Consider the following 24,928-nt stretch of genomic DNA (forward strand, 5'->3'; position numbering starts at 1 on the left):
AACTTAATTTCCATATCCTGTGAGAATCTAACCAAAGAGCCTCAAAATGTGTGATATATGAGTAATGACACAGAGGAGTAGTTTTCCAAATAGAGAAGTTCACATGTCTACTTACTTGATCACTACCCGAATCCTAGGCGAGAATTTAGGACTTCTTCGGATCAATATAGCCAAAAATTCACACCTATAAAAAAAATTACCGATTTTGTTCCTCTCCCGCACTCATTTGGTGTACGGCAGATTGATGGTCCCTTTAGGGCCTTAAATAAATACGCAAGAGCAGCACTAGCCCAAGCATACATGGCACAAGACTTAATATTGTTCAGAAATTGTAGGTACTTGGTATGGACACGGTTGCCCCCTCCTTCAGAAAATATGGTGCTTCCAATGAGGTACATGACATATGCAATTGTGGCCCTTGTCTGATGTTCATATCTAACATTGGAAAAGGTATCTGTCAACCATCGGATATCAACGCTTTTCCCTCTTTCTTTGTCTTTAGGGGGTGAAATGCCCAAATTTTTTGAGCAAGCCTTTTTTGCAATCCAGTCCAAGTTGTCAACAAGGGCATTCCCAAAGATGTTCAGGCCTAATATATAACCTACATCCTGAAGAGTAATTGTAAGTTCAAACAACAGGAAGTGGAAAGAATTAGTTTCAGGTCTCCATCGATCAATCAGAGCAGATATCAACTCTTTGTTCCATTGGAAATGTTGAATTTTTCTAAGGTATTGAAACCCCATTTTTGAAACCATCTTCTTTTGGTCTCCAAATAACTTCCATTGATGTAAATTTTTAGTGTGCTCATGGGTACGAACCACTAGACGATCCTGTTTATCATTTACATGAGTTATTGGTTGTGAACCGATATGTGCAATAAAATTAAAGAAGAGTAGAAATCGAAATAAATTACCACTCCCTCCACAAGTAATGATGATATATGGTCATCTTGCATATACAAGTGACTGCTGGTCTGTGGCGGTATGACCGTTCCCATTTCGTGCAGACCACTTCTTTTGGTTCTAGTAGAAGCACTACAACGTAATCATTTAGATGTCAGCTATAACTAAGTGAGGATCATCTCCCATCACTAGAATGTTTAAAATAATTTTGTGATGCATAATCATTTTTGTATGTGTTTACTGTTTATATAAAAACATAGTTTAAACTGTGCAAGCACCTCAAATAAATAATAATTAAAAGATTGAGTGTACTCCAATGAAACTATCTTAAAATGAATGATCAGTTTGGATGCTTATATGTAAGTATGTAACACAAAAAACACATTAACAGGGGCAAACAAAAATAAGAGGAAAAATAATCAACCAAATAAGTTAATAAGTTAATGTCGTCATATGTTAATAAAAACAATGCAACAAATGAAAAAAAGAAAAGAAAAAAGGAGTTCGGAATGGTCGCAGGTGATATCTCCAAATCCATAATTCCAAGTATATATGTTTAGAAACAAGAAGAGTGAAAGCCGGTAGAGTTTGGAGAAGAGTTTCTGACACATAAATGAGAGATCGAGTGAAATAATCACTCCCAAACCCAAGCTTATTTCATAATCACTCTCAAGGACAGGGACGGGGAAAGTTCAAGTTTTCCCTTGAATATGTGTCCACAATAAAAAACCCCAACAAATCCCCACAAAAAATGCTCCACAAACCCCCGCAAAAAATGCTCAACAAAAAACCCCCACAAAAAACTCTCCACAAACCGAAAAGCTAAGCAAAATCTCAAATTTTCATCAAAACAAAACAAAATGTCAAAACCACAACTACACAAATCTAAGCCTTCAAAATCAAATTTATTGTGAAGAACACCAAGATAAATTAGACCAACAAATTGTGTTATTTTCACAACTTGAGGACGGGGAAGAAGCCGAAATACCATTACGGGTACATTTCAATGATGTTGAATTATATTTTTCATGTTATAATTATAGAAATTCATGATTTTTTAGTTAGAAAAAGATATGAACATTATTTGTTCATATCACTATTAGGATTTTCATGGCTTGCACAGTTTACATGTCAGGATATAAATGGTAGGAAATATATGTATGAGAATTCAATGCTCATACTCTTGTTGGACTATGAGCACTCAGTGTTCATACTCTTAGTGGACTATGAACATTGAATGATCATACTCTTGTTGGACTATGAACATTCAGTGTTCATACCATTGAACTATGAACTGTGAATGTTCATACCTGACCATACATCAACAGACTAATGTTTATACTTTGCTATTTTTTAATTTCGATATCTGACGTTCATTTATTTGTTCATTTATTTGTAGGACTTACTCCTACGGATGAAAAGCAAATCAAAGAAGAAGAACAAATCAAAGAAAAATAAGTCCCCAGGGAAAACAGCATGTTCAAAATTTGCAACTAAGCAATAGAAGCCAGAATCGAGTAGCACTCCTACCAAGAAAAGGAAGAAATAGTCAAGCAGCAAAGTAGTTCCTAAAAGGAAGAGTATGCAAAAAGTTTTTAAAAAGAAGGCAGGAAGAGGAGAGTGAAAAGGAGAATGAAGAGGAGGAGAAAGAAGATCAGGGAAAGGAACTAGTATCAACCAAGGAACTAGTATCTAAGCCTATCTTGTATGATAAATCTAGTAAAACTTCTAAAGGAAAAGAAAATTCCAAAAAATTATGTTGAGGCAATAAAGAAGACACCATTATGGTTGTTGTTTAAAGCATTGTGGGAAGGGTAGATTGTAGAAGGTAACGTAAATAAGCCCAACAAAGAAATATTTGATCTCTTGGACAAATATGATAACAACTCTAATGAATTTCAGATAGATGGAAAAAGTTTAAAGCTGACTTATGAGGAGATAAGTCTAATGTTTGGGCTGCCTATAACAGAAATGTTTTTTAATCCAATAGAGACTATTGGTTCTAAAGATAAACAAACAAGATTCATATCAAAGTACTTGGGTGGTGGGGAGAAATCAATAATCAATAAGGCCGATTTAATTGGTGCAATATTGCAGACCTTGAATGAGACAAATGATGAAGATGCAGTTGAAGATTTCTCAAGGTTGATGTCGCTTTACATGTTCACCACTTGTTTCTTTGCTAATGCAAATTATAGAGCAACTTGGCCCTTAATCAAGGCTATAGAAGACTTACACTCATTGAGAAAGTTGTCTTGGCCCAATGCCATACATGACGAATTGATTGCTACAGCTAAAAAGCACAAAAAAATGAAGATAAAGGCGATCAGTGGATGCATAATAATGTTTATGGTATAGTATTTCAACTGCATCTCCTTAATATATGTTTGTATGTTTGTATAACAATTGGTGGAGTATGAACAATGATTGTTCATATATGAAATCTTTGTTAATGCCTGTTTGTATAACATTTTTGCACTAAATATGGGCTTCATCACACACATTGCGGTTTTGGATATGTGAGCACACCACACTCATTAAAAAGGTGGAAAATCATGAAAGAAAATTCCCAAGGTGTGCGAGATGGAATCTGAAGAAATTGATTGGACAATTCCGAATCACAGCACTCAACATGTTAAAAGTTGATCAGGTAGATTTCAACCTGTATGAAGTGAGTAAATACACACTATAGTATTAGTGTATAACTAGAATAACTGCATATATAGGAGTGGGGACGTGAGCGTAGTAAGGGAGGAGATGAGAGGAGGAAGATGAAGGAGGGAGATGAAGAGATGAGAGGAGAAAGATGAAGGAGGGAGATGAAGAGAAGATCAGAAGACGAGAGGAGGAAGATGAAGGAGGGAGGAGATGAGAAGGGCAGGAGATGAGAGAAGGAAGATGAAGGAGGGAGATTAAAGGTGGAGAAGAAAGAGAAACTATTAAAGGGAGGGGGGAGATGAAGGGCAGAGAAGAGATAGAGACTATTAGAGAGGGGGGTATAGACAGACACCAACGAAGTGGATTTTAGGGGGGCTTTTGAAACCAACCTCAAGAGTTTGCTACGCTCACTGATAAGAGCCCAAAACTGTAGTTTTAACCCCTTAACCATCATACTTTTAGACCAATTATGTGAGTAATAATTAAGAGTTAATACTGATTACTTGTTTTTTATGCATTTCAGGCTTCAAAGTCCATGATGTGCAGAAATGTGCCACTTTAGCGAGATAAAGGAGCAAAGGTCGGTTGCTAAGGAGTTCCGTGATTAAAGGCCAAGATTCAAGAAAACAAAGCCTTTGTAAAGCCCGTTCAAAAGCTGAAAAGTCGACGTGGGCAGAAACAGCACACAAAGTCAGCAGAACTTCTGAAGGCCGTATCTTTGGACTCAGACCTGGAATTGGGCCTATCTTATGTCAAAACGACCGGCTCGGAAAGAGTTTTCTAACGGTCTAAGCCTTGACCCAATCAGAGAAGCAAAAGTGGACGAAAAGTATGTTGAAGCCAACTGCAGTTGAAGAGGCCTTTTTGGACTGAAAGAATTGGGTTTTGGGCCTGATTCTCTGGCCCAAAACATTGCTCCAAGCCCATGCACGATTTTTGGATCTGAAACATATAAAAACAAAAGCTTAGCTCTTTGTTAAGGGTAGATAGTTAGACCTAGATTAAAAATTGGATTAGTTAGCCTCCATTAATTAGTTTTAGAACTTAGTTTTAGAATTTCAATTAGTTAATTAATTAGTTTTTCATATCTTGTTTTAGATCTAGTTTCATGTTTAATTAATTACTTTAGAACAAACTAGATTATTAATTTAGTATTTGAATCATTGTTTTATTATTCATTAGATTAATAAAATAGTGTTCTTGGTAATCTAGTTTCATTTTCCATTTACTTATTTAATTCAATTCTTAGATTCAATTATTTGTCTTTATTAGATTGAATAGATTTTTGCATGAGAGTAGTTTCCATTTGAGTTTAAATAAGCAAAGTTTCAATCTTTATATCATGTCTTGTTCAAATTTGATTGGGAATGATAGCGTGATGATTCTCGGCTAAACCTCCATTAGAGGGGGTTGAGAAGCCTTGATGAAAGCTTGATTACGATTATCGTAGAGTCATCGTAATTTCCTTTCCACTCTAGAAATGATTAGTTCACCATGAGAATGGGTGTAATCGTTCACATGCTAGTTATGAATTGGTAGAAATGCCATGTGTAATTAGGGATTAGGAATAACCAGATTGTTCTGCGAAGCAGTTCAATTCGGATTACGATGATTCGTCGTTAGTGGATTAAGTTGAGCTAAGGTGGAATCAATCCCCCTCTAACTCCTTATCATAGAATCGACATAGTATTCCCATACTTGTTTAAATAGTCGACTAGTTGCATCTTGTGGGTAGTTGGATCGTAGTCTAGTTATTATTTCGTAAATCTCTCATTAGACTTAGAGTAGAGTAATTAGACTAGAAAACACAGCATGCGGAAGGACTAGGAGTGGAACGAACTTCCTACTCCACTATATATGTTCAATAGAGTAGAACAATCTTTGATAAATTTAGCCACGTAATATAAGTTTTAGTTTACTTACGTTTTGAGTTTTATTGTTCATTTCGTAGGTAAACTTTATCTTTTTATGATTTATCAAATGGCGCCGCTGCCGGGGATCGAACCCGGGTCACCCGCGTGACAGGCGGGAATACTCACCACTATAAAAAGATGCAGTTCATACCTTGTTATTATAAAAACAAAAGCTTAACTCTTTGTTAATGGTAGATAGTTATGTTAGAAAATAAATTAGGTTAGGATTAGAAAAGTAGCCATTAAACCTTAGTTCTAGATATAGTTTTAGATTAATTAATTAGTTTTTATTCTTGCCTTAAATTCAGTATTAAATTATTATTATTGCTATTCATTAGATAAATAAAGTTAATTAGTTCTCCATAATCTAGTTTCATTTTTATTTATTTATTAGCTTAAATCCTTAGATTTACTTATTTGTCATTATTAGTTTAATTCAATTATTGCATGAGTAGTTTCGAATTGAGTTTAAACAAGTAAAGTTCAAATCTTTATATTATGTCTTGTTTAGATTCCATGAGAAATGATAGTCTTATGATTCTCGGCTAAACCTCTATTAGAGGGGGTTGAAAAACCTTGATGAAGTTTGATTTCGATTAGCGTAGAATAGTCGTAATTTCCCATTCAACTCTAGAAGTAATTAGTCCACCATGAGAATGGGGTTGAATACTTCACATGCTAGATGTTAGTTGGTAGAGATTTTTTTTTTTTTTTTTTTTTTTTTTGCTAAATAGGATTGAAATTCATTAATGAGAAAAAAAGAAAAGAAAAAAAAACTATCTGATGTTAGAGAGTAAGGGGGGTGCTAAACTCCTACATCACAAATGCACACTCAAGTAAATCTATAGTAGATTTTAAATGCGGTACCTCCCATTTATAGACCCATGGGGGTCTACCATCACATATGTAACTCAATATCGGTACCTAATTCTACTCCAAAAATTTGCGGCTTTATCAGTGAGTAAAATTCACCTCTCGCCAAGTACTAGTGATAGTACAAAAGGTCAATTTGGTCTGCAATTCTCTCCATCTTTGCTTCAACCGCCATGGAATTTTACCGAGTTGAATGTCAATTATTCTTGCCCTTGAATCGGATTCGACCCAAATGGATGCTCGACCTTTCGACTGCAATCTCCATGCCTTCAAGTATAGCGGTACACTTTCGCCATGTAGTTTGTTGCAATGCCAATGTTTCTACTGTAGACAAAGATAAACTCACCATTTGAGTTTCTACCAACAACACCAACACCGAGCTTCTCAGATTGTTCTTTGCAGCTCCATCAGATTGACCTTAGTCACATTTGCATTAGGCAAAATCCATCTACATGGCATAATGCGTGGAACATTTCTTGTTTTACCATCAATTCCCAGTTATGAAGAACGCCCTTGTCTTGTGGCTTGTCAGCTATTGGAAAGAGAGGCGGGTTGTGAGAATCGCCTTCTTACAAAACTCTTGCAAAAACTGAGACTACTTTGAGAGTTCTCATGAAAAATTTTGTTTATGTTTTTCCACAACGCCACCATACCCCCTAGTATAGCCGCCATCCAAATGTTACAAATTAAAGAATTGGAGCTCTTCCCTTTGTCTATAGCATCAGTGAAGTTCCAGAAATCTGTTGCGACATGAAATTTTGCTACTATCCAATTCCACAACTCGCGAGCTAGTGGACAAAACCACAACAAATGATCAATGTCCTCGACATCCGTAACACAAGCACAACATCTTGAAGCAAGATGTACACCTTTTCTTCTAACTGCTTCCTGAGTAGCAGTACATTTATGTACCAGTTTCCATGCAATTGCGGACAGCTGTGGATGAATGAAACTTTTCCATACTATCTTACTCCACCCCACTGTAGGTTTCTTCAGTCTTATCTCCTCAAAAGCCGATTTGACCGAAAAGACCCCTTTTAGATCAGGCGTCCACAATCTTTCATCCTCCATAGCACTATTTGGTTTAGGCAGTGAACTGATGTCAATGCCATGTTCATCCAGCAGTAATTGCAGCTCATCAGGAATCATCCAGTTATTCTCTTCAACAATGAGATTAAGTGTAGCATTACATCCTTTCAGAGTATCGCTACTGAGATTCATAATGTACTGTAGAGATTGTCCATGCACCCAATTGTCTCTCCATAAATCTATCTTCTTACCGTTGCCGATGTACCATTGAGTTCTTGGTAATATTTCAGCTAGAGCCATCTTTATGCCAGACCAGATACTACTTGGTTTGTGGTATCGAATCATCTCTCCATCCTTGTTGAAGAATTTTTTCCTCATAAACTCAGCAAAGTCACCATCATCATTGAGAACATTCCATGCAATCTTCATGAGCATAGCCATATTTGTCTCCTTCAACTTTTTGATACCGAGACCTCCTTCTTGCAACGGAGTGCATACACTATCCCAATTAACAGTGGTGGATTTCTTCACATTTGGATCACCAGACCATAAAAAATTTCTTATAGTCCTTTCTGCGTCTTTGATAGCACTAATAGGCCACCTGTATACTGCCATATTGTAAATAGGTATACTACAAAGGACGGAGTTCACCCTCACAATTCTACCTTGAAAAGAAAGACATTTTCCTTTCCAAGCCGTTATCTTGCTCTTTATCCTATCTAAAAGTGGTGCTACTGCAGCTTTTGTGACCCTCCCCTGTATTAATGGTACCCCGAGATATTTCTCCGGGTAAGTAGCCCACTCTTATACCAAGTACCTCTTCGATACTTTCTTGTTTGCAAATAGGTATACTTCCTAAGAAAAGTTTGCACTTCCCTTTATTCATAAACTGACCGGATATCATGGCATATCGTCAGGGCAACAAATCATCAATGCATCTTAAACTCCTCATGTTTCCTTTAGAGAATATCATGATGTCATCTGCAAAGAGTAGATGACTAGGACCTTGAAATCCTCTAACTGTTACCATAGGTTGTATATGCCCGCTTATCTCGCACCGGTTGATAGCTCGCTAAGAGGATCCCTCGCCTAACGAAAACAGAGGGGGGCAAGGGGTCACCCCTGCCTTAGACCCCCCTACACCAAAAACCACATGGACCTCCATTAACAAGAATTGACAACTTTGCGGATTTAATAATCTTCATCACCCGGTCAATCCATCTTCCGCTAAAACCAAATTTATGCAAAATCTTCTCTAAGTATTTCCAGCTCATTGTATCATATGCTTGGGTGATATCTATCTTGAGTGCAAAAGCATTACCAAAGATGTCTCTTCTTGTTGAGTTCATTTATCATTTCTGAGGCTAGTCCAATATTAGTTTGAGAGCATCTCCCAGTAATGAAACCACTTTGCTCTCTACTCACTAACTTGTCTATTATATTCCCTAGTCTAAGTTGCATGATCTTAGATAAGAGCTTTATGAAAAAATTACCCATACAGATTGGTCTAAACTGCTTTATTCTCTTGGCTTCATGATCTTTTGGAATTAAGGAAATGAAATTGGAGTTCATGCCTTCCGGTATGTGGCAGTCCCTGAAAAAGGATTTCACTGCTACGCAAATGTCCCTTCTGATAATGTGCCAACAAGAATGATAAAATGACCCTGAAAACCATCTGGGCCAGGGGAGCTATCTACATCCATCGCAAACACTACCCTCTCAATCTCGATCATATTTTTGAGCATACAATTGTCAACTTCCTTGACTGTATTAGGAATGAGCTCAAACATATGATCATCATCTTGAACTTCAACTGCTTGAAATTTTGTCTTAAAATGCTCCACAACATAATCTTTTAGAACCTCCGTATCAGTAATAACAGAGTCATCTTCTTTCTGAATTTTGGACATAAGTGCTCTTCCTTGGCGTGACTTGTAAGTAGCATGAAAGTATGTTGTGTTTTGTGCTCCTTGTGTTCTCCATTTCAGCCTGGATTTCTGGTGCCACATATCTGCCTTTGTGTTCAGAGTAGTATTCAGTTCGTGCTCTTTCTGGTGAATATCATTGCATAAGTCATCAGTTAACACTGCTTCATCATCTACTTGGAGTTGTAAAACGACTAACTCTGCTTGTGCTTTTGCGATATTATTATCCACATGACCAAAAACCTCTTTGTTCCAAGTTCTAATCTCAGCTTTGAGCTTTTGTAGCTTCTTCTTAACTATCATTATAGGACCACCAACCATTTCTTGATTCCTACAAGCCTTTACAGTATCAAGGAAAGTGGGATGTGATATCCAGCATTTAAGAAAGCGAAAAGGAATATTTGGAGGTCAAGGAATGCGTACATTAAGAGCTACAAGTGGTGAGTGGTCTGAACCATATCTGCATTCGACTCTGTATTTCCAACCATTGAATTTCATTAGCCATACATTGTTGACAAATGCCCTATCTAATTTGCTGAATATCCTCCTTTGTACTTGCTGGTTATTGGTCCATGTGAGTTGCATGCCTTCAGAATGTGCTTCTATGAGATTACAAAAGTTGATGACCTCCCAGAAATCATGTAGAGAAAATCTAGTAGGATGCCGGCCACCTCTCTTCTCCCCATATCTCAGAACACAATTAAAGTCACCTATAACTACCCATGGAATGAGGTAGTTCATTGCTTTTAGTTCCGACCAAAAATTCCTTCTATAAACAGAGAGGCAATGAGCATGAACTACTGTCACCATATTTCCATCAACAGAAACAGTAATTTGTTGATGAGACAGGGATATTAGGGTCACCTTCACATCAATTCTAAATAAAATCCAGATGTTACCAATCCTACCAATACTATTATTATGAATACATTGGCAGTCATAGTTATATAAACCGAGTTGAGCTATACTTGAAAAGGATGGTGTAACTTTAGGTTCTGCTAAACATACCAGTTCAGGCTGAAGTGAGTTAACCATCGCTCTTATTCTTGTAACTGCAATCTCCTTTCTAGCACCTCTAATGTTCCAAAAGATGATCTTCATTGGGGAACAATTGTGGAGGGGTCTTGCATCCTATTTTGCAACCTTGTAACTAGGGGTGGTACACTGGGTGCAGTCTGTCCCTGTTTGCTTCCTTTAGGTCGCCCTCTCTTGGCGGCTTTAGTCATTAGTTGTTGAATTGTAGGGTCCTCCATTTCTGGCTCATCAGACCATCTTCCACATACAGTGTTAACTTCATTAGCAACTTGACTTTGAATTTCTAGAACCATGTCTTCCTCTCCCAACAATTCAAAATTGTTCGTAACTTGAATGTGCTCAGAAGGGGTGTTGGGCTTTTCAACTACTTGGATGCAATTCACCACATTATCTTCAGTTGAATCCATAAGTAATAGTTGATGTTCATCTTGTACTAGTGATACCACTTGGGGGGGCTGGTTGACCATCTCCATTTCAGCAATTGTATCAACTGGTTCTAATGTATTATTAACATCACCATCAGCTTGATCTAGTGTTTTTTCATGTAAGTTATCTTCCTCATTCCGTGCTTCATTGACGATATCTCGGTTATTCTCCTCTTGTATTTCAGTTATTGTTGCATTTTCAGCTTGTTCATCATGTGCTGTCTCCTTATCCTTATCAGACACTGCTTCTGATTCCTGTTGTTCTTTGTCAACTGGTGCAACCACATCAATGTGTATTACACCATTTGCAACCAGGCTAGTGCTAGCTTCTAGTGTATCTAGTTGGTTCTCATTGTGTTGCTTTCTCTTCCATTTCCTTCTTTGATTTTTTGTCAGCTCGTTTTGTGTCTTCTCAGTCACAGACTTGTTCTTCTCAAGGTGAGTTTCCTCGATTGTGGCTTTTGCTTTGGCCTTAGCCATCTCTGCCTTCAAGTGCCTACATTCCACAACATCATGACCAATTCCTTTGCAGTGTGTACAATACTTTGGTGTCTTTCCCAGGTCTATGTTCTGCCAGAATTTCACTTCAGTATTTTCCACTTCAACCCAAACTTTATCCGCAATCTTCTCTGATAAATCAATATCCACTAATACAGATGCATAATATCCCATATCTCGGTTTGCAGTGTTGTTATCCAAGTATAATGGTCTACCAACAGATCTAGCTAGTGACAGAAGAGTTTTGACCTCCCAATACTCAAGACTTAAGCCTGGAAATCTAACCCATACAAGTGCATGAGATTGAGTTTGTTTGTCGATATTGAAGTTTGGAGACCACAAGCTTAATCTCAATGGTTGGCCATCAAGAATCCACGTACCTTGTCTCCACAACATTTTATAGTCTTCCTCACAGTCCAATCGAATGAGTATGAAGCCTCTACCCAGCGGGGTGATTTTCCAGTCTCCTTTCAGGTTCCATGATTGTTTCGCAAGTGTTCTGACCAGTTCTATCTTTGTTTTCTGCAAGTCGAGTCGACCTACAAGCGACCACTTCATATAGTCCAAACCTTTGTCCACTTCTGATTTTAACAGCATGATCTTGGGGTAATCACCTTGCATACCTGGACTAGGAAGAGATGATAAATCTACATCTCTACCAACTTTGGTGAGAGTTGAAGTTACCTCAGCAAATGTTTTACCTTTATTGTTGTGTCCTGCTGCTAAGATTGTAGCTTTCTTAGCTCTGTCATCATCTGCTTTTCCAGCTACTTGTACATTTTGTACTCCTGATATTGGATAAAAAGTTTGGTTCCTTCCACCACCAATGCCAAAAGGGATATTTGACCTTGTGGATAGCGGTAGTGATGCAGAGTTACAAATCACTACAGGAGCATCAATAGATGTGTCATGAACATTATCAATTGCTGGCTCTGTAACATCTTCTTCCTCTTGCTGGACTAGTAAATCGTTATAGATTTTCATCATTCTTCTTTGTAATAGTTTCTCAAGAGATCCCTTTCCATAAAGCTTTTCAAACTCATTCTCTAATCTCGCAGTAGTATCATTCTCAGATTCAACCCAAGAAGAGGTTCTAGGGTTTGAACTCCCAATTTCCCTCGTTTTTTCGATTTCCATGAGTTTTAAACTAACCGATCATGTAAAGATCCCAATCGTACTAGCGAGGAGAACAACACTTTGTACCCGAACTCACACCTAAGAAGATGTGAAATTGTGCACAAATGTGGGATTCTCTCTGCTAGGGAAAAGGTATTACTTCACAAAGATGGCAGGGATTCTCACTCCCACGTTGTTAGCTTTCACTAACAGTTGGTAGAAGGTAGAATCGAAGCTGTCTTTAATGGAGTAACGGGAAAAAAATGCTTTCTGATATTAGGGGTGGCATCCATCCCTCGGATTTTTACCTACTTTCAAAGAATCTCACCATGAACACTAGGGATTAGGAAGAACCAATTGTTCTGCGTAGCAGTTTAATTCGGATTACGACGATTCGTCGTTAGTAAATTAAGTCGAGTTAAGGTGGATTCAAATCCCCCCTAATTCCTTATCATTGAATCATTTTAGTTCATACCTTGTTATTTGAATTATCGCATCTTGTTAGTATAAATTGAATCCGTAGTATAATCGTAAAATAGAAATTTCACATAACATATTACTCTCACCATTGTTCTTTGTGTTTGTTCAATTGAATTTGTTTAAGTCTTAAGAGTTAAGAGTGGAACAATTCCGTACTCTATATATTGCATGAATATACATGTGAGAGTAGGAAATAAAATATTGATACCGTAAGAATAAGGTTAGAGTAATCTAATTGAGTTTTTACAGGTTATCAAATGGCGCTGCTGCCATCTTAATCTCGTTCAAGACAAGAATTCAATTGATTGAATCTAAGGGGCAATCCCCCATTCTCTACCCACCCACCCTTTTAATTTTTCATTCTTATTTCTTGAATTTTTGGAACTGTTCACTGTTTAGGCATAGGGGATGCGGATTCAGAGAGGAAAACACTACTGATAAAGCATTAAACTTCCTCGAAAAAAATTGACGGAGCGCTGCAAAAAAGGAGCACCTGCGCTAAAATTCTTGGAAAGGCGACGACCAGCTCAAACACTAAAACTCAAAAATTGACGAGCGCACTGTGCCCAAACCCGGCGTGACCAGCTCAAACACTAAAACTCAAAAACTCGAGTGCACTGAGTGCACTTCAAACCAAACACTGCCCAAAACACGAAACCGAGTGTCTTGAGCGCACCTGCGCCAAACAGAGCATTGCGCTCTAAACTGCTGAATTTGCCCGATTTCCTCAGGTTTGTTCCAAATTTTCATTTCTTCAAGTCATTCAGTGTTTCTAACATCACACAAACACTGAGATCGCGTATACAAGACGCTATTCGTAAGCGAAGCAAGGAGGCATTCAGGTACTCCTTCTTTCACTCCTTATTTCTTCTGTCAGAGGAGTTTTAATTCTAGTATAATCAGGCTCGTTTTCTTAAAACGAAATACCACACGCCTATCTAGAAATGTATGCTTAGAGTTGTGGTAACATTTTAATTGCCCTATAATATATTTGAAAAACCAATATGGCATATCAATATGTAGACCAACAATTATATGATAATTATGCAAACCCTTCACCATGTTCATGCTGTGGTAGTCCTGACCATTGGGCTTCTTAATGCCCATCATATCAAGAGCAATCATATAATTATTATGAAAACCCTTCACCATGTTCATGTTTTGGTAGTCCTGATCATTGGGCTTCTCAATGCCCATCATATTAAGAGCAATCTTGTAACTATTATGGGAACCCTTCACCATGTTCATGTTGTGGTAGTCCTGACCATTGGGCTTCTCAATGCCCATCATATCTAGAGTCTGAGCCTACTATAGGATATAATAATAATTATGAGCCTCAATTTTCAAATTTTTATAGTGACTCATACAATCAAGAGTTTTCTAGTCATCCAAACTATTCATGTAATTCCACCAATAACAATCAACCGACCATTCAAGCCTCAACCTAACCCATCACAAGATGCGACATCAACCGAGTCACTCAAACGCCAATAACTATGACTATCAAACACCATACCAACCAGACCTACACCACCAAGCTTCCCCTCAGCTAACAACATTCGATGAAATAATGGCCCAAAAAAAAATAATACCGGGAAATAAACCGAACCTAAAGATACTAGGTTCACCTATGCGGAACATTTCTACCATGCGGAGATTGACACTATTCCCATAACTAACCCAGTCAACCTAGTTCACACCTACCCTACATTTCATGAACCATTACCTTTCGAAGACCCTCCCATTAACCATGATATTAACTCCACACCCCACTTGGATGAGGAAATTCTTGTAGACGACTCTTTAGGACTAGTTTCGGATGACCACTCAAACTTGAGCGATGTCTTCGAGGAACTTCCCACTGATCCACCTGACGATGAATATAATGATGACACTTTAGAAGATATTTATAAAGGTGTGACGAAGGAAGAATTTGATAACTATTGGCATTCTCGTAATATGGACGCTCCTGTTGAGCAAGTCCAGGCCTTTGAGTTTGCTAACCGCACTCGGCTGGATGATGTCTCGACACATTCGAATGAGGCCATTGAGGATACTTGTAGTGTTTTAGAGGAAGAGGGTGAGGACATGGAGATTAACAATTCAAATCTAAGGCATGAACAAGTTAATGTGCAAGAAAACGAGGAAGTTACATCTTTAGAGCAATGTGAATCTCAATTCAGTTTGGTAGCTGAGGAAATAACAAGGAAAGAAATAGAGGAAAATCTTAAAGATAAAGCCACGAACCACAACCTTGTGGATTCAGCTAAGCTAGATGTAGAGTTCTTAAGAGCATGTGAGGATCCACCACCCGATGAACCACCATCCACCTGAGTTACCACCTCCTATAATCCAACCATCTACCACAACTAAGCCATCCATTCACCCACCATTTAAAAGGAACCTCGATTTTGCCCTTGAGCCAATTGCCTCAGAGACCATCTATAATTTTTTCAACCCTCACAGTGAAAAGTGTTTGCCTAGCACACAATCCCATGAGTACACCATTCCGTAATTGAGAGACAAGCTCGACCCGAGTGTAGTGAGAAACCTAGTTTGTCTTATTTTTCCTCATCTGAGCTTCATGAAAGACATCAGGATCCACACTTCATTCCTTTCTCACCTAAAGTATCGCTAATTCATCTTTTTGGTCATTCCAACTATTTAAAACAATTACAACATGATGGTTTGCATATGTTCTTTGATAGGATGCATAAGTTTTCATTCCTTCGCTTACATGTTTGCTTCCAATTATACAACATTATTCTGTTTGGGGGTGCATTTAGTATCATATTTTTATGGCTAGACCCCCAACTCTTCCGACTATTTGTTTATAGTTGACCACGATCATCCACTTTGTGCCACCCCAGTTTCATGCTTGTTTGGGGGTGTACAGCCTAGGGAATCGACGTAAAATGACCCCACATTAAGTCGGGAATCGACTTTAAAAGACCCACGTTTTAAAACAAATTTTTACAAAACTGTTTTCAAAAATTTGTTTGGGGGGTGGGGTGTTTGGTTTTTCCATTCTTGATCACTCAAATTCCTATTCTTACCCCCACCTCGCTCCCTTGAAGAGTAGCTAGATTTCTTCTTGTTTGGTGTTTTGATGTTGTTTTTTATTATTTTTAGTAGATAGGATGTTATGTTGTTAAATTCCGTAGTTAACTTTGAATTTGGTAGTTAAATGTTGTTTGAATTTCAATTTTAATATAATGTGGTTCTTTTCAAATTGTGCATGGATTTTATTGTTAGTCCCACCTTCCCGAATTGTTTGGGGGTGGTATTATTTATTCTATCATGATTTGTAGAAGATCCTCCATTTTAGAGTTTGTTTTGGAGTGAAGGTTGAGAATATTGTCGTAATTGGCATACCTATGATTAGATGTGGTGGTAGGATGAAATCTAAGAGAGTTTAGAAGTTACTAGTCTAAATCCATTATAAAAGATATTAGGGTTGTTATAAAATCAAAAATATGGGTTGTTTCCGTTTTCGGTTTTGGAAATTTCTGTTTCCGGCAATTGCCTTAAAACGTTTTGGAAATTTCCCGATTCGTTTTTGGAAACCTAACCCTATATAAACTTCATTCATTCTCCACACACACACATCTCTCACATCCATCCCTCATTTTTCACTCCCAATTTTCACTTAATTTTCCTTCGCACTTCGGCACTACAACACCCCGAGCGCACCTGCGCCCTAATCACTATCAGAAATTCTACCCTGAGCGCACCTGTGCCCAAGTTGAGCGTGACTCGCGCCCAAAACACTGTAAATCCAAAAACACCCGAGCGCACCTGCGCCCAAGTGGAGCGCACCTGCGCCCAAAACTCAGTCGACGTGAAATTTCTGATTTTTTGCGTGGGTTGTTCCAGGATAGTTGCAGCTGTTCTAGAGAGTAGTTTTGTGATGACATCCCTGCGTAGCATACCAGAACAGTCTTTCGAAGACTTGTTCCAAAGTGACACCTATGGTGCCTGGTTTTGCGAAGTAATCATACAAGCAGGATGGCAATCTTTAATGGTAAGTTCTGATGAACTTTACTCCCCTGCACTTGCCTTGTATTTTTATAACCATTGTACATTCTTTTATCGGATGGATGGATCCATCAACATTGATGACGAAACAATGGAGATAACTAAGTCCATGTTGGCTTTTGTTATTGAGATTCGTATGCCTGCTAAGATTCAAGACCCATGGGGCTACATAGTTGATAATTTCTCTGCCTACAACTATGAGCTTTTACATGAGAATTATGGATCCGGCATTTTCCGTGTAGAGGACCAAGGGACATATAACGTAGCCCTTGGTAGCTTGTACCTTAATGTGATACGGTAATGTTTTTTTTCATGCTAAACATATTAGGGGAGTGGCATTTTTCTTTTGCGAATGATGCCACTTGCGATGTTTTTCCTTGCTTTAGCCGAGGAACATGCTATATGACCTTCCTAAGACCTTAATGTCTAGTTTAGTACGAGCCCATAGCATGAGGCATAAGTATCTTCTTATGCCTATATTAGTTTGCCGTATTATGCTATATTTTTTCCCTGTTTTTTGTGCCCGTTTCACGGACTGGGTTGGGGTCGACATTGTGAGACCCACCAATTCTATTATTCGATCTTTTCGTGCAATGACTTGGCAAGGGTGGAGGATACAACCTCATCAGGTGGCACCTTACACCCCATCCGACCAAGTGGGCTTTAATTTTAAGTTAGCATCCGTAGATGATAAATGGCGGCAAGCTTGGCAAATTATAATGGCATGGCAGGATGCGAAGGAACCTCACTTCTTTATAGAAGAGGAGGATGACGAGTAAATGCTGGAGTGGAGGTAAGTTTTTAGTTTCAGTTAGTGTCTGCTTATGTCCCAAGCAATTTAATTCTGTTAACCCAATAATGGGTGGAACTCTTATAGAGTTGCGTCAGTTTTTTTATTTCCTATATTAGTATGTTCTAACCTTGTTTTGCAGATGTTACTGAATTTCACGCGTTTCCATGATATTTTTCTACCCTCTTTATTTAAATGCTTTGAGGACAAAGCATGCTTCTTGTTTGGGAGGGGCATAGAAACACGTGTAATTAAGGCATCTGTTAGGATATAGATATGTATAATATGCATTTGTTTTCAAGTTAGAAATTTCAAAATATAAATAAATAAGTTTATGCTATCCACTTAGGAATATTGGTATTGTTTTCTTTCTCTATGCTCTTAACAATCTAGAAGTCTCACGTAGCTTTTGCATCAGAATAATTGTTAGAAACTTAGGTTAATATGTAGGTAATAATCTTTGCATCTATCTATAAATATATTACATGAGTATCTATAATTGTTAGCAGTAAGTTTCTGAAATCTAGGCTAGAGTACTTATTCTACAAATCCTGTGAGAATATAGCATAAAACCTTATATGAGCGAAACATTTGAGAAATGACACAAGGGAGAAGTAAAATCCGGATAGAGAAATCACACGTCCACTTGCTTGATCACTATGCCATATCCTAAGCGAGAATTTAGGCCCTCTTTGGATCGATATAGCCAGAAATTCAAACCTATGAATTATTTTCCGCTAGTCGCCCCTTTGAGCCTTTCTTTAGCCTTCCATAAACCACAATTCCTTTACCCTGTTACAAAAATAAAACAAAATAAAAAATTCAACTTACCCAATCTAGAATAAGTCTGAGAATAGAATGAGTGAAGAAAGAAGAAGAGAAAAACCCGTGTAAACAAAAATTAGTTAGTTGCTTCTGAAAAAGAAAAGAAGTTTCCATCCAAGGAAAAGAAAAAAAAAATAGAAATAAATAAAAACTCCAAAAATAGAATAAAAAGGAGTCAAAAGCCAAAGAAAATAAAAAGAAAAATATGGCTAAGGATGGACACAAAGTATAGAAGAAAAAGAAAATAACAAGGTTTTCTCTAAGTTACATAATATGAAGACTCTATTATCTCTGACTTGTCCTTTTGAATATCCATTTCCTTCCTTCTTAAACCATCTCCTAATCCCCGCAACACTTAATAAAGACCTCTAGCTCAATTAGGAATAGGTTAGTGTGATAGTAAGTGGCAGATGTGTTTGATCGACTCCGGCTTCTTTGTTTGTCATTGAGATTATAAGGTAAAGTGTGCCCACTGCACACTGGAGTAGCAAAACTTGAGCGGAAAAATCAGAGTGGTTTTTGTCTTGACATTTATGTGAGGACCTACTTAAGGACGCTATTCCAAGTTTTCAGAAACGAACCTGCTAGGCATTTCATAGTATTACTCATAGTATATATATTTGTATCATGGATGATTGATTATTATGCATATATTAGCTTAGGTTTTTGACTTGGTTATTCTTATTCATTTGCTAGTGAGATGTATAGATAGTTGAGACATGAATGAGGAAACAATAGTTTTATTTCTTAGTCGTTGTAGTATAGATGAAGTTTGTGAGTACCTTCACTGGAAAACTCTCACGAGGCTATAACTCGTCCACTAGGGAATTCCTAGTGGTTTAAGGCCTTATTGCATATGGTAAATGCAATTGCACTTAGCGAAACAAGAGTAGTTAGAACTCCATTTTTGGTCACTTATTCTAATTTCTCATATTTGCTTGAGGACAAACAAAATGCTATTTGGGGGTGGTTTGATAAGAGCCCAAAACTGTAGTTTTAACCCCTTAACAATCGTACTTTTAGACCAATTATGTGAATAATAAGTAAGAGTTAATACTGATTACATGTTTTTATGCATTTCAGGCTTCAAAGTCCATTATGTGCATAAATGTGCCACTTTAGCGAGATAAAGGAGCAAAGGTCGGTTGCTAAGGAGTTCTGTGATTAAAGGCCAATTTTCAAGAAGACAAAGCCTCTGTAAAGTCTGGTCAAAAGATGAAAAGTCAAAGTCCATGCGGGCAGAAACAGTGCACAAAGTCAGTAGAACTTTCGAAGACCATATCTTTGGACTCAGACCTCGGAATTGGGCCTACCTTATGTCAAAACGACCGGCTCGGAAAGAGCTTTTCAATGGTCCAAGCCTTGACCCAATCATAGGAGCAGAAGTGGACGAAACGTTTGTTGAAGCCAATTGCAGCTAAAGAGCCCATTTTGGACTAAAGAAATTGGATTTTGGGCCCGATTTTCTGGCCGAAAACATGGCTCCAAGCCCATGCACGATTTTTGGATCTGAAAGTATAAAAACAAAATCTTGACTCTTTGTTAATGGTAGATAGTTAGGTTAGAAAATAAATTAGGTTAGGATAAGAAAAGTAGCCATTAAACCTTAGTTCTAGATCTAGTTTTAGATTAATTAATTAGTTTTTATTCTTGTCTTAAATTCAGTATTAAATTATTGTTATTGCTATTCATTAGATAAATAAAGTTAATTAGTTCTCCATAATCTAGTTTCATTTTCATTTCTTTATTAGCTTAAATCCTTAGATTTACTTATTTGTCATTATTAGTTTAATTCAATTATTGCATGAGTAGTTTCGAATTGAGTTTAAACAAGTAAAGTTCAAATCTTTATATTATGTCTTGTTTAGATTCCATGAGAAATAAAAGTCTTATGATTCTCGGGTAAACCTCTATTAGAGGGGGTTGAAAAACCTTGATGAAGCTTGATTTCGATTAGCGTAGAATAGTTGTAATTTCCCATTCAACTCTAGAAGTAATTAGTCCACCATGAGAATGGGGTTGAATACTTCACATGCTAGATGTTAGTTGGTAGAGATTACCATGAACACTAGGGATTAGGAAGAACCAATTGTTCTGCGTAGCAGTTTAATTCAGATTACGACGATTCGTCGTTAGTAAATTAAGTCGAGTTAAGGTGGATTCAAATCCCCTCTAATTCCTTATCATTGAATCATTTTAGTTCATACCTTGTTATTTGAATTATCGCGTCTTGTTAGTATAAATTGAATCCGTAGTATAATCGTAAAATAGAAATTTCACATAACACATTACTCTCACTATTGTTCTTTGTGTTTGTTCAATTGAATTTGTTTAAGTCTTGAGAGTTAAGAGTGGAACGATTCCGTACTCTATATATTGCATGAATATACATGTGAGTGTAGGAAATAAAATATTGATACCGTAAGAATAAGGTTAGAGTAATCTAATTGAGTTTTTATGGGTTATCAAATGGCACCGCTGCCATCTTAGTTTCAAATGGCGAGAGTAAACTTTATCTTTTATTGTTTATCAAATGGCGCCGCTGCCATCTTAGTTTCACTTTCGCATTATTTTCATAGTATAAGTACTCTTCTTAAAGTCCCATTTCACCCACTCACCCTTGTTCGATTCTAACTGTGGTTGTCTTTTTTAGCATTAAACTTCATCGAAAAAAATAATAATAATAAAAAATTGCACGGAGCGCACCTGCGCTAAAGTTACTGGAAGCTGAGCGCGACCCGCGCTCAAACACTGTAACTCGAAGTTTACACCGGCGCACTGCGCTTCAAAGTGGAGCGCTTCCCCGGCTGAATTTTGCCGGATTTCCACAGGTTTGATTCAAACTTTGGTTTTTCAAGTTTTTCAGTGTTCTAACTTGTTATATACACTGAACACGCATAAACAAGACTCTATTCATAAGCGAAGCAAGGACACAATCAGGTATTCCTTTCTTCCACACCTCGCATCTCCTGTTAGAGGTTTATACTAGTATATCAGGATTGTTTGGAGTGTTGACGTGTTTAGTTAAGTTTGGTCTTAACCTTGTATGAGATTAAGGTCTGGCCGAACAAAAACACCTAATATAATTACACGCCAACATCAACAAGCACGCCTATCTAGTATACCACTCATTGCACCTCTAGCTACTATTCCACATACTCTACCTGACACAATGCCTGACGAAGGAGAGACTCCTCTCTCGGACTTTTGTAAAGCCTTGAGCGATAGCCCCAAATCTTGCATCGTTCTAGCAGATCCAGTGGAGGATTTTCAAATCCCCCCAAATATTTTTAATTTGTTACCCGTTTTTCATGGTTTAGACCATGAAAAACCTTATCAGCACATGCGTAGGATTGAACAAGTCCTAACAACATTCCACCATCCTACGGTTGGTGCGGAACAAATTAAACTGCGCGGGTATTCCCTTTCACCTTAGCCGATATAAAGGCGTCTTGGTTAAGCTTTAAGCGCTTAATTGCGTGGACTCGTGGGCTAAACTTGTTCAAATTTGTTTATGGAACATTTTTACCGACCCCTAAAGACGGATGAGATGCTTTTCAAGATTCATTTTTTTTCGACAAAATCCTCATGAATCATTTTCGAGGAGAGGCTTGGAATCGTTTCACCGACCTCCTTATAGAGTGTCCACATCATAACCTAGCTTAAAGACACGTTAGTTAGGTGCCTTTTTCAAAGGAATTCTACACCACCATAAAGAAGTCCTTGACATAATGAATGGGGTAGTTTCTTAAGTAAAGGAGCCTCGGAGGCTTATAGATTTTTAGAGGATCAAACTAAGCGAAAAATAACAATGGGGGGTAGTGACGATATCCACCACTCCGCTAGTTCTTCTAATACGATTAAGGCCGCCAAGATGTATGAAATTAAACACGATCCCGAGCTTAAAACTCTAATCGAATCACTCACTAAAAAGGTAGAGGCCATTTTCGTTCAACAAAAGCCTATCCCGTCGTCATGAATGTAAATTCAAATCCATGTAGTTTCGTTGGAGTCCCGAGCATCCCGACTTAATCGCCCTATAGGCTATGATGAACAGGGCTTGTTCCATTAATAGTGAACCTAACGCCCTTGGAGACAAAATCCCAACCGGTTGGAGAAATAACCAACACGCCACACCTCCGTGGTACAATAATCAATATGTTAGGCCAAACGATTTATAACCAAACTCCACCCACGACAAGGATTGGGGTCGGGGTAATTATAATAATTATAACAACCAAGTGCAACCTCGACAAGGTCAAGCACAAGGTCAAGGTAGTTATAATAATTATAATGCTAATAGAGGTATCATTCCGGTAAATAATAACTATCAAAATCCACCCTTAAATAATTCACGCGAGATAGTTCCAGTCACACCACCCGTGACTACTACACCCACACTACCGAATCGTCTTGACACCTTCATACAAGTGAGCCAAAAACTTTTCCAAACCATGGCTCAATCTAACCAACAGCTTCTACAATCCGTTAATAATTTAAGACAACAGTTGGCCCAAGATAAAGCCCAACCCAATGGTATGTTTCCAAGTCACACAATACCTAATCCTAAAACAACAAACACAGCCTTTGAGGTAACCGATAATACTAGTAATGAATATAAAAATGTAGGTGAACTAAATGTCATCACCACTCTCTGTTCTGGCAGAGTGGTTGATAACAAAATAACTATGCCTATAGTTTACCCACCAAGAGTCCCCTACACCGCTATTTTACTAGATACGAAATAGAAACTGAAGAGCCTACCAGCGTAGAGGTACCAGTTACAACACAACCTAAGAAAGCGAAAGCCAAGGTTAAACATCCAGTGTGATAGATATGCTAAATATAGAGAGAAACCACCATTTCCACAAAAATTAGCCATGTTAACTAGGGATACAAATTATGAGGAGATTAGGGACGTTTTCAAGAATCTAACTATAAACCTTCCCTTCCTCGAAGCTATTAAAAGCTACTGACACCATGCTAAGTTTCTTAAGGAGTTGTGTACTACTAGGCGTAAGACCAATATACCAAAAGACGCCTTTTTTAAGGAAAATTCCCAACTCTATCCGAACATAATGGAATTGTTAAGTACAAGGACCCGGTCGTCCCCTCATGTCAATGCACCTTAGGAGATTCCTATCTGACGACGGCGTTATTAGACACGGGGGCTAGTGTTAACTTACTCCCATTTTATTTGTATAGACAAATAGGTCTAGGCGAGATGCAACCCACTAAAATGGCGTTGCAATTAGCTGATCGGTCTATTAAGTATCCTAAGGGTGTGGTTGAAAATGTGCTTTGGTAAAAGTTCGGGATTTCTACTATCCGCTGATTTTGTCATCCTCGATCTGAAAGTCGCTAACGACTCTGTCCCGATCATCTTAGGGCGTCCTTTCCTGGCAACTGCCAATGCGCTCATTAATTGCCGCGATGGTTCGATGTCCATGTCTTTTGGCGGCCATCTTGTTGTTGAAGTAAATATTTTTAAAACAAAGACACATTTACCCAATTCGTCTATGAATGGAGAGGTTAGCATGATCGAGAGCTTCGCTCGAGATTATTTCAACAACACGTTCCCTGATAATCATATGCCCAAATTTCTTTCCTTTGGAAGTTCAAACTCCAACATTTTCATCCCTACACTAGTCGATACACATATTATGGATGAGGACGAGATAGATGACTTTCTCAAAGATATAGAGGACTACCATAGTAATGTGGATATGACCAATCTAGATGAGAAATTCGATGAGTTTCTTAGAGTAGGTGATGATTCACCCTATCAAGAACTACTTTGCACAACATCCACCTCGACTCCCCTCCTTCCACCCTTTCAAAGGAATCTCGAGTTTGCACTCGATCCTTTTGTTTCTCCTGTGCTTCATAATTTTTTAAATCCACCTAGTAAAAAAATACTTCAGAAGGACAAACTATTTGACACCTTCATATTCAGACTTGAGACAGTCCCTACCTACACCATGAATGAGTTTAGTGCTAAACCCACATCCTCATTGTTTACATGCTTTCCTTCTACAACTTATCCATATCCACCATATCTTCCACAACCATTTACTTTTCCACACTTATTCACTAGGACACCCTCTCGTTTAAAGATGAAAAAGAAGGTGCATGCTAGGTTACGTTATAGGTCTATCCGACTTCGCTTTCAGTTCACTAGGTTGCGTTGATAATGATAAAATTGATAGTCTTACCTACGAAATAAAGCGATGAAACTCTAAACGTAAGTAAAACTAAAACTAGATTATGCATCTATATTTATCAAAGTTCCTACTCTCAATTCTATCGAGATAGAGTGGAGTAACAAATTCGTTCTACTCCTAGTGCTCTAGCATGGAATTGTTTTCTAATCTAATTAATCAGTCTTAAGTCAATGAGAGCTTTACGAAGGTGTTAAACT

At 37.8% G+C, this 24,928-nt stretch overlaps 1 protein-coding gene across 1 annotated transcript; it reads right to left on the reverse strand.

Annotated features, from left to right (window-relative positions):
- Positions 1 to 8,988: 8,988 nt before the first annotated feature.
- On the reverse strand, positions 8,989 to 9,621 carry LOC147497127 (uncharacterized). The gene has a single exon (XM_086562767.1). The coding sequence runs from the start codon at positions 9,619 to 9,621 to the stop codon at positions 8,989 to 8,991; it is 633 nt and encodes a 210-aa protein (XP_086418893.1).
- Positions 9,622 to 24,928: the final 15,307 nt, after the last annotated feature.

This window comes from Coptis chinensis, chromosome 5, assembly GCF_015680905.1.
Source record: "Coptis chinensis isolate HL-2020 chromosome 5, ASM1568090v1, whole genome shotgun sequence".
Lineage (NCBI taxonomy): Eukaryota > Viridiplantae > Streptophyta > Magnoliopsida > Ranunculales > Ranunculaceae > Coptis > Coptis chinensis.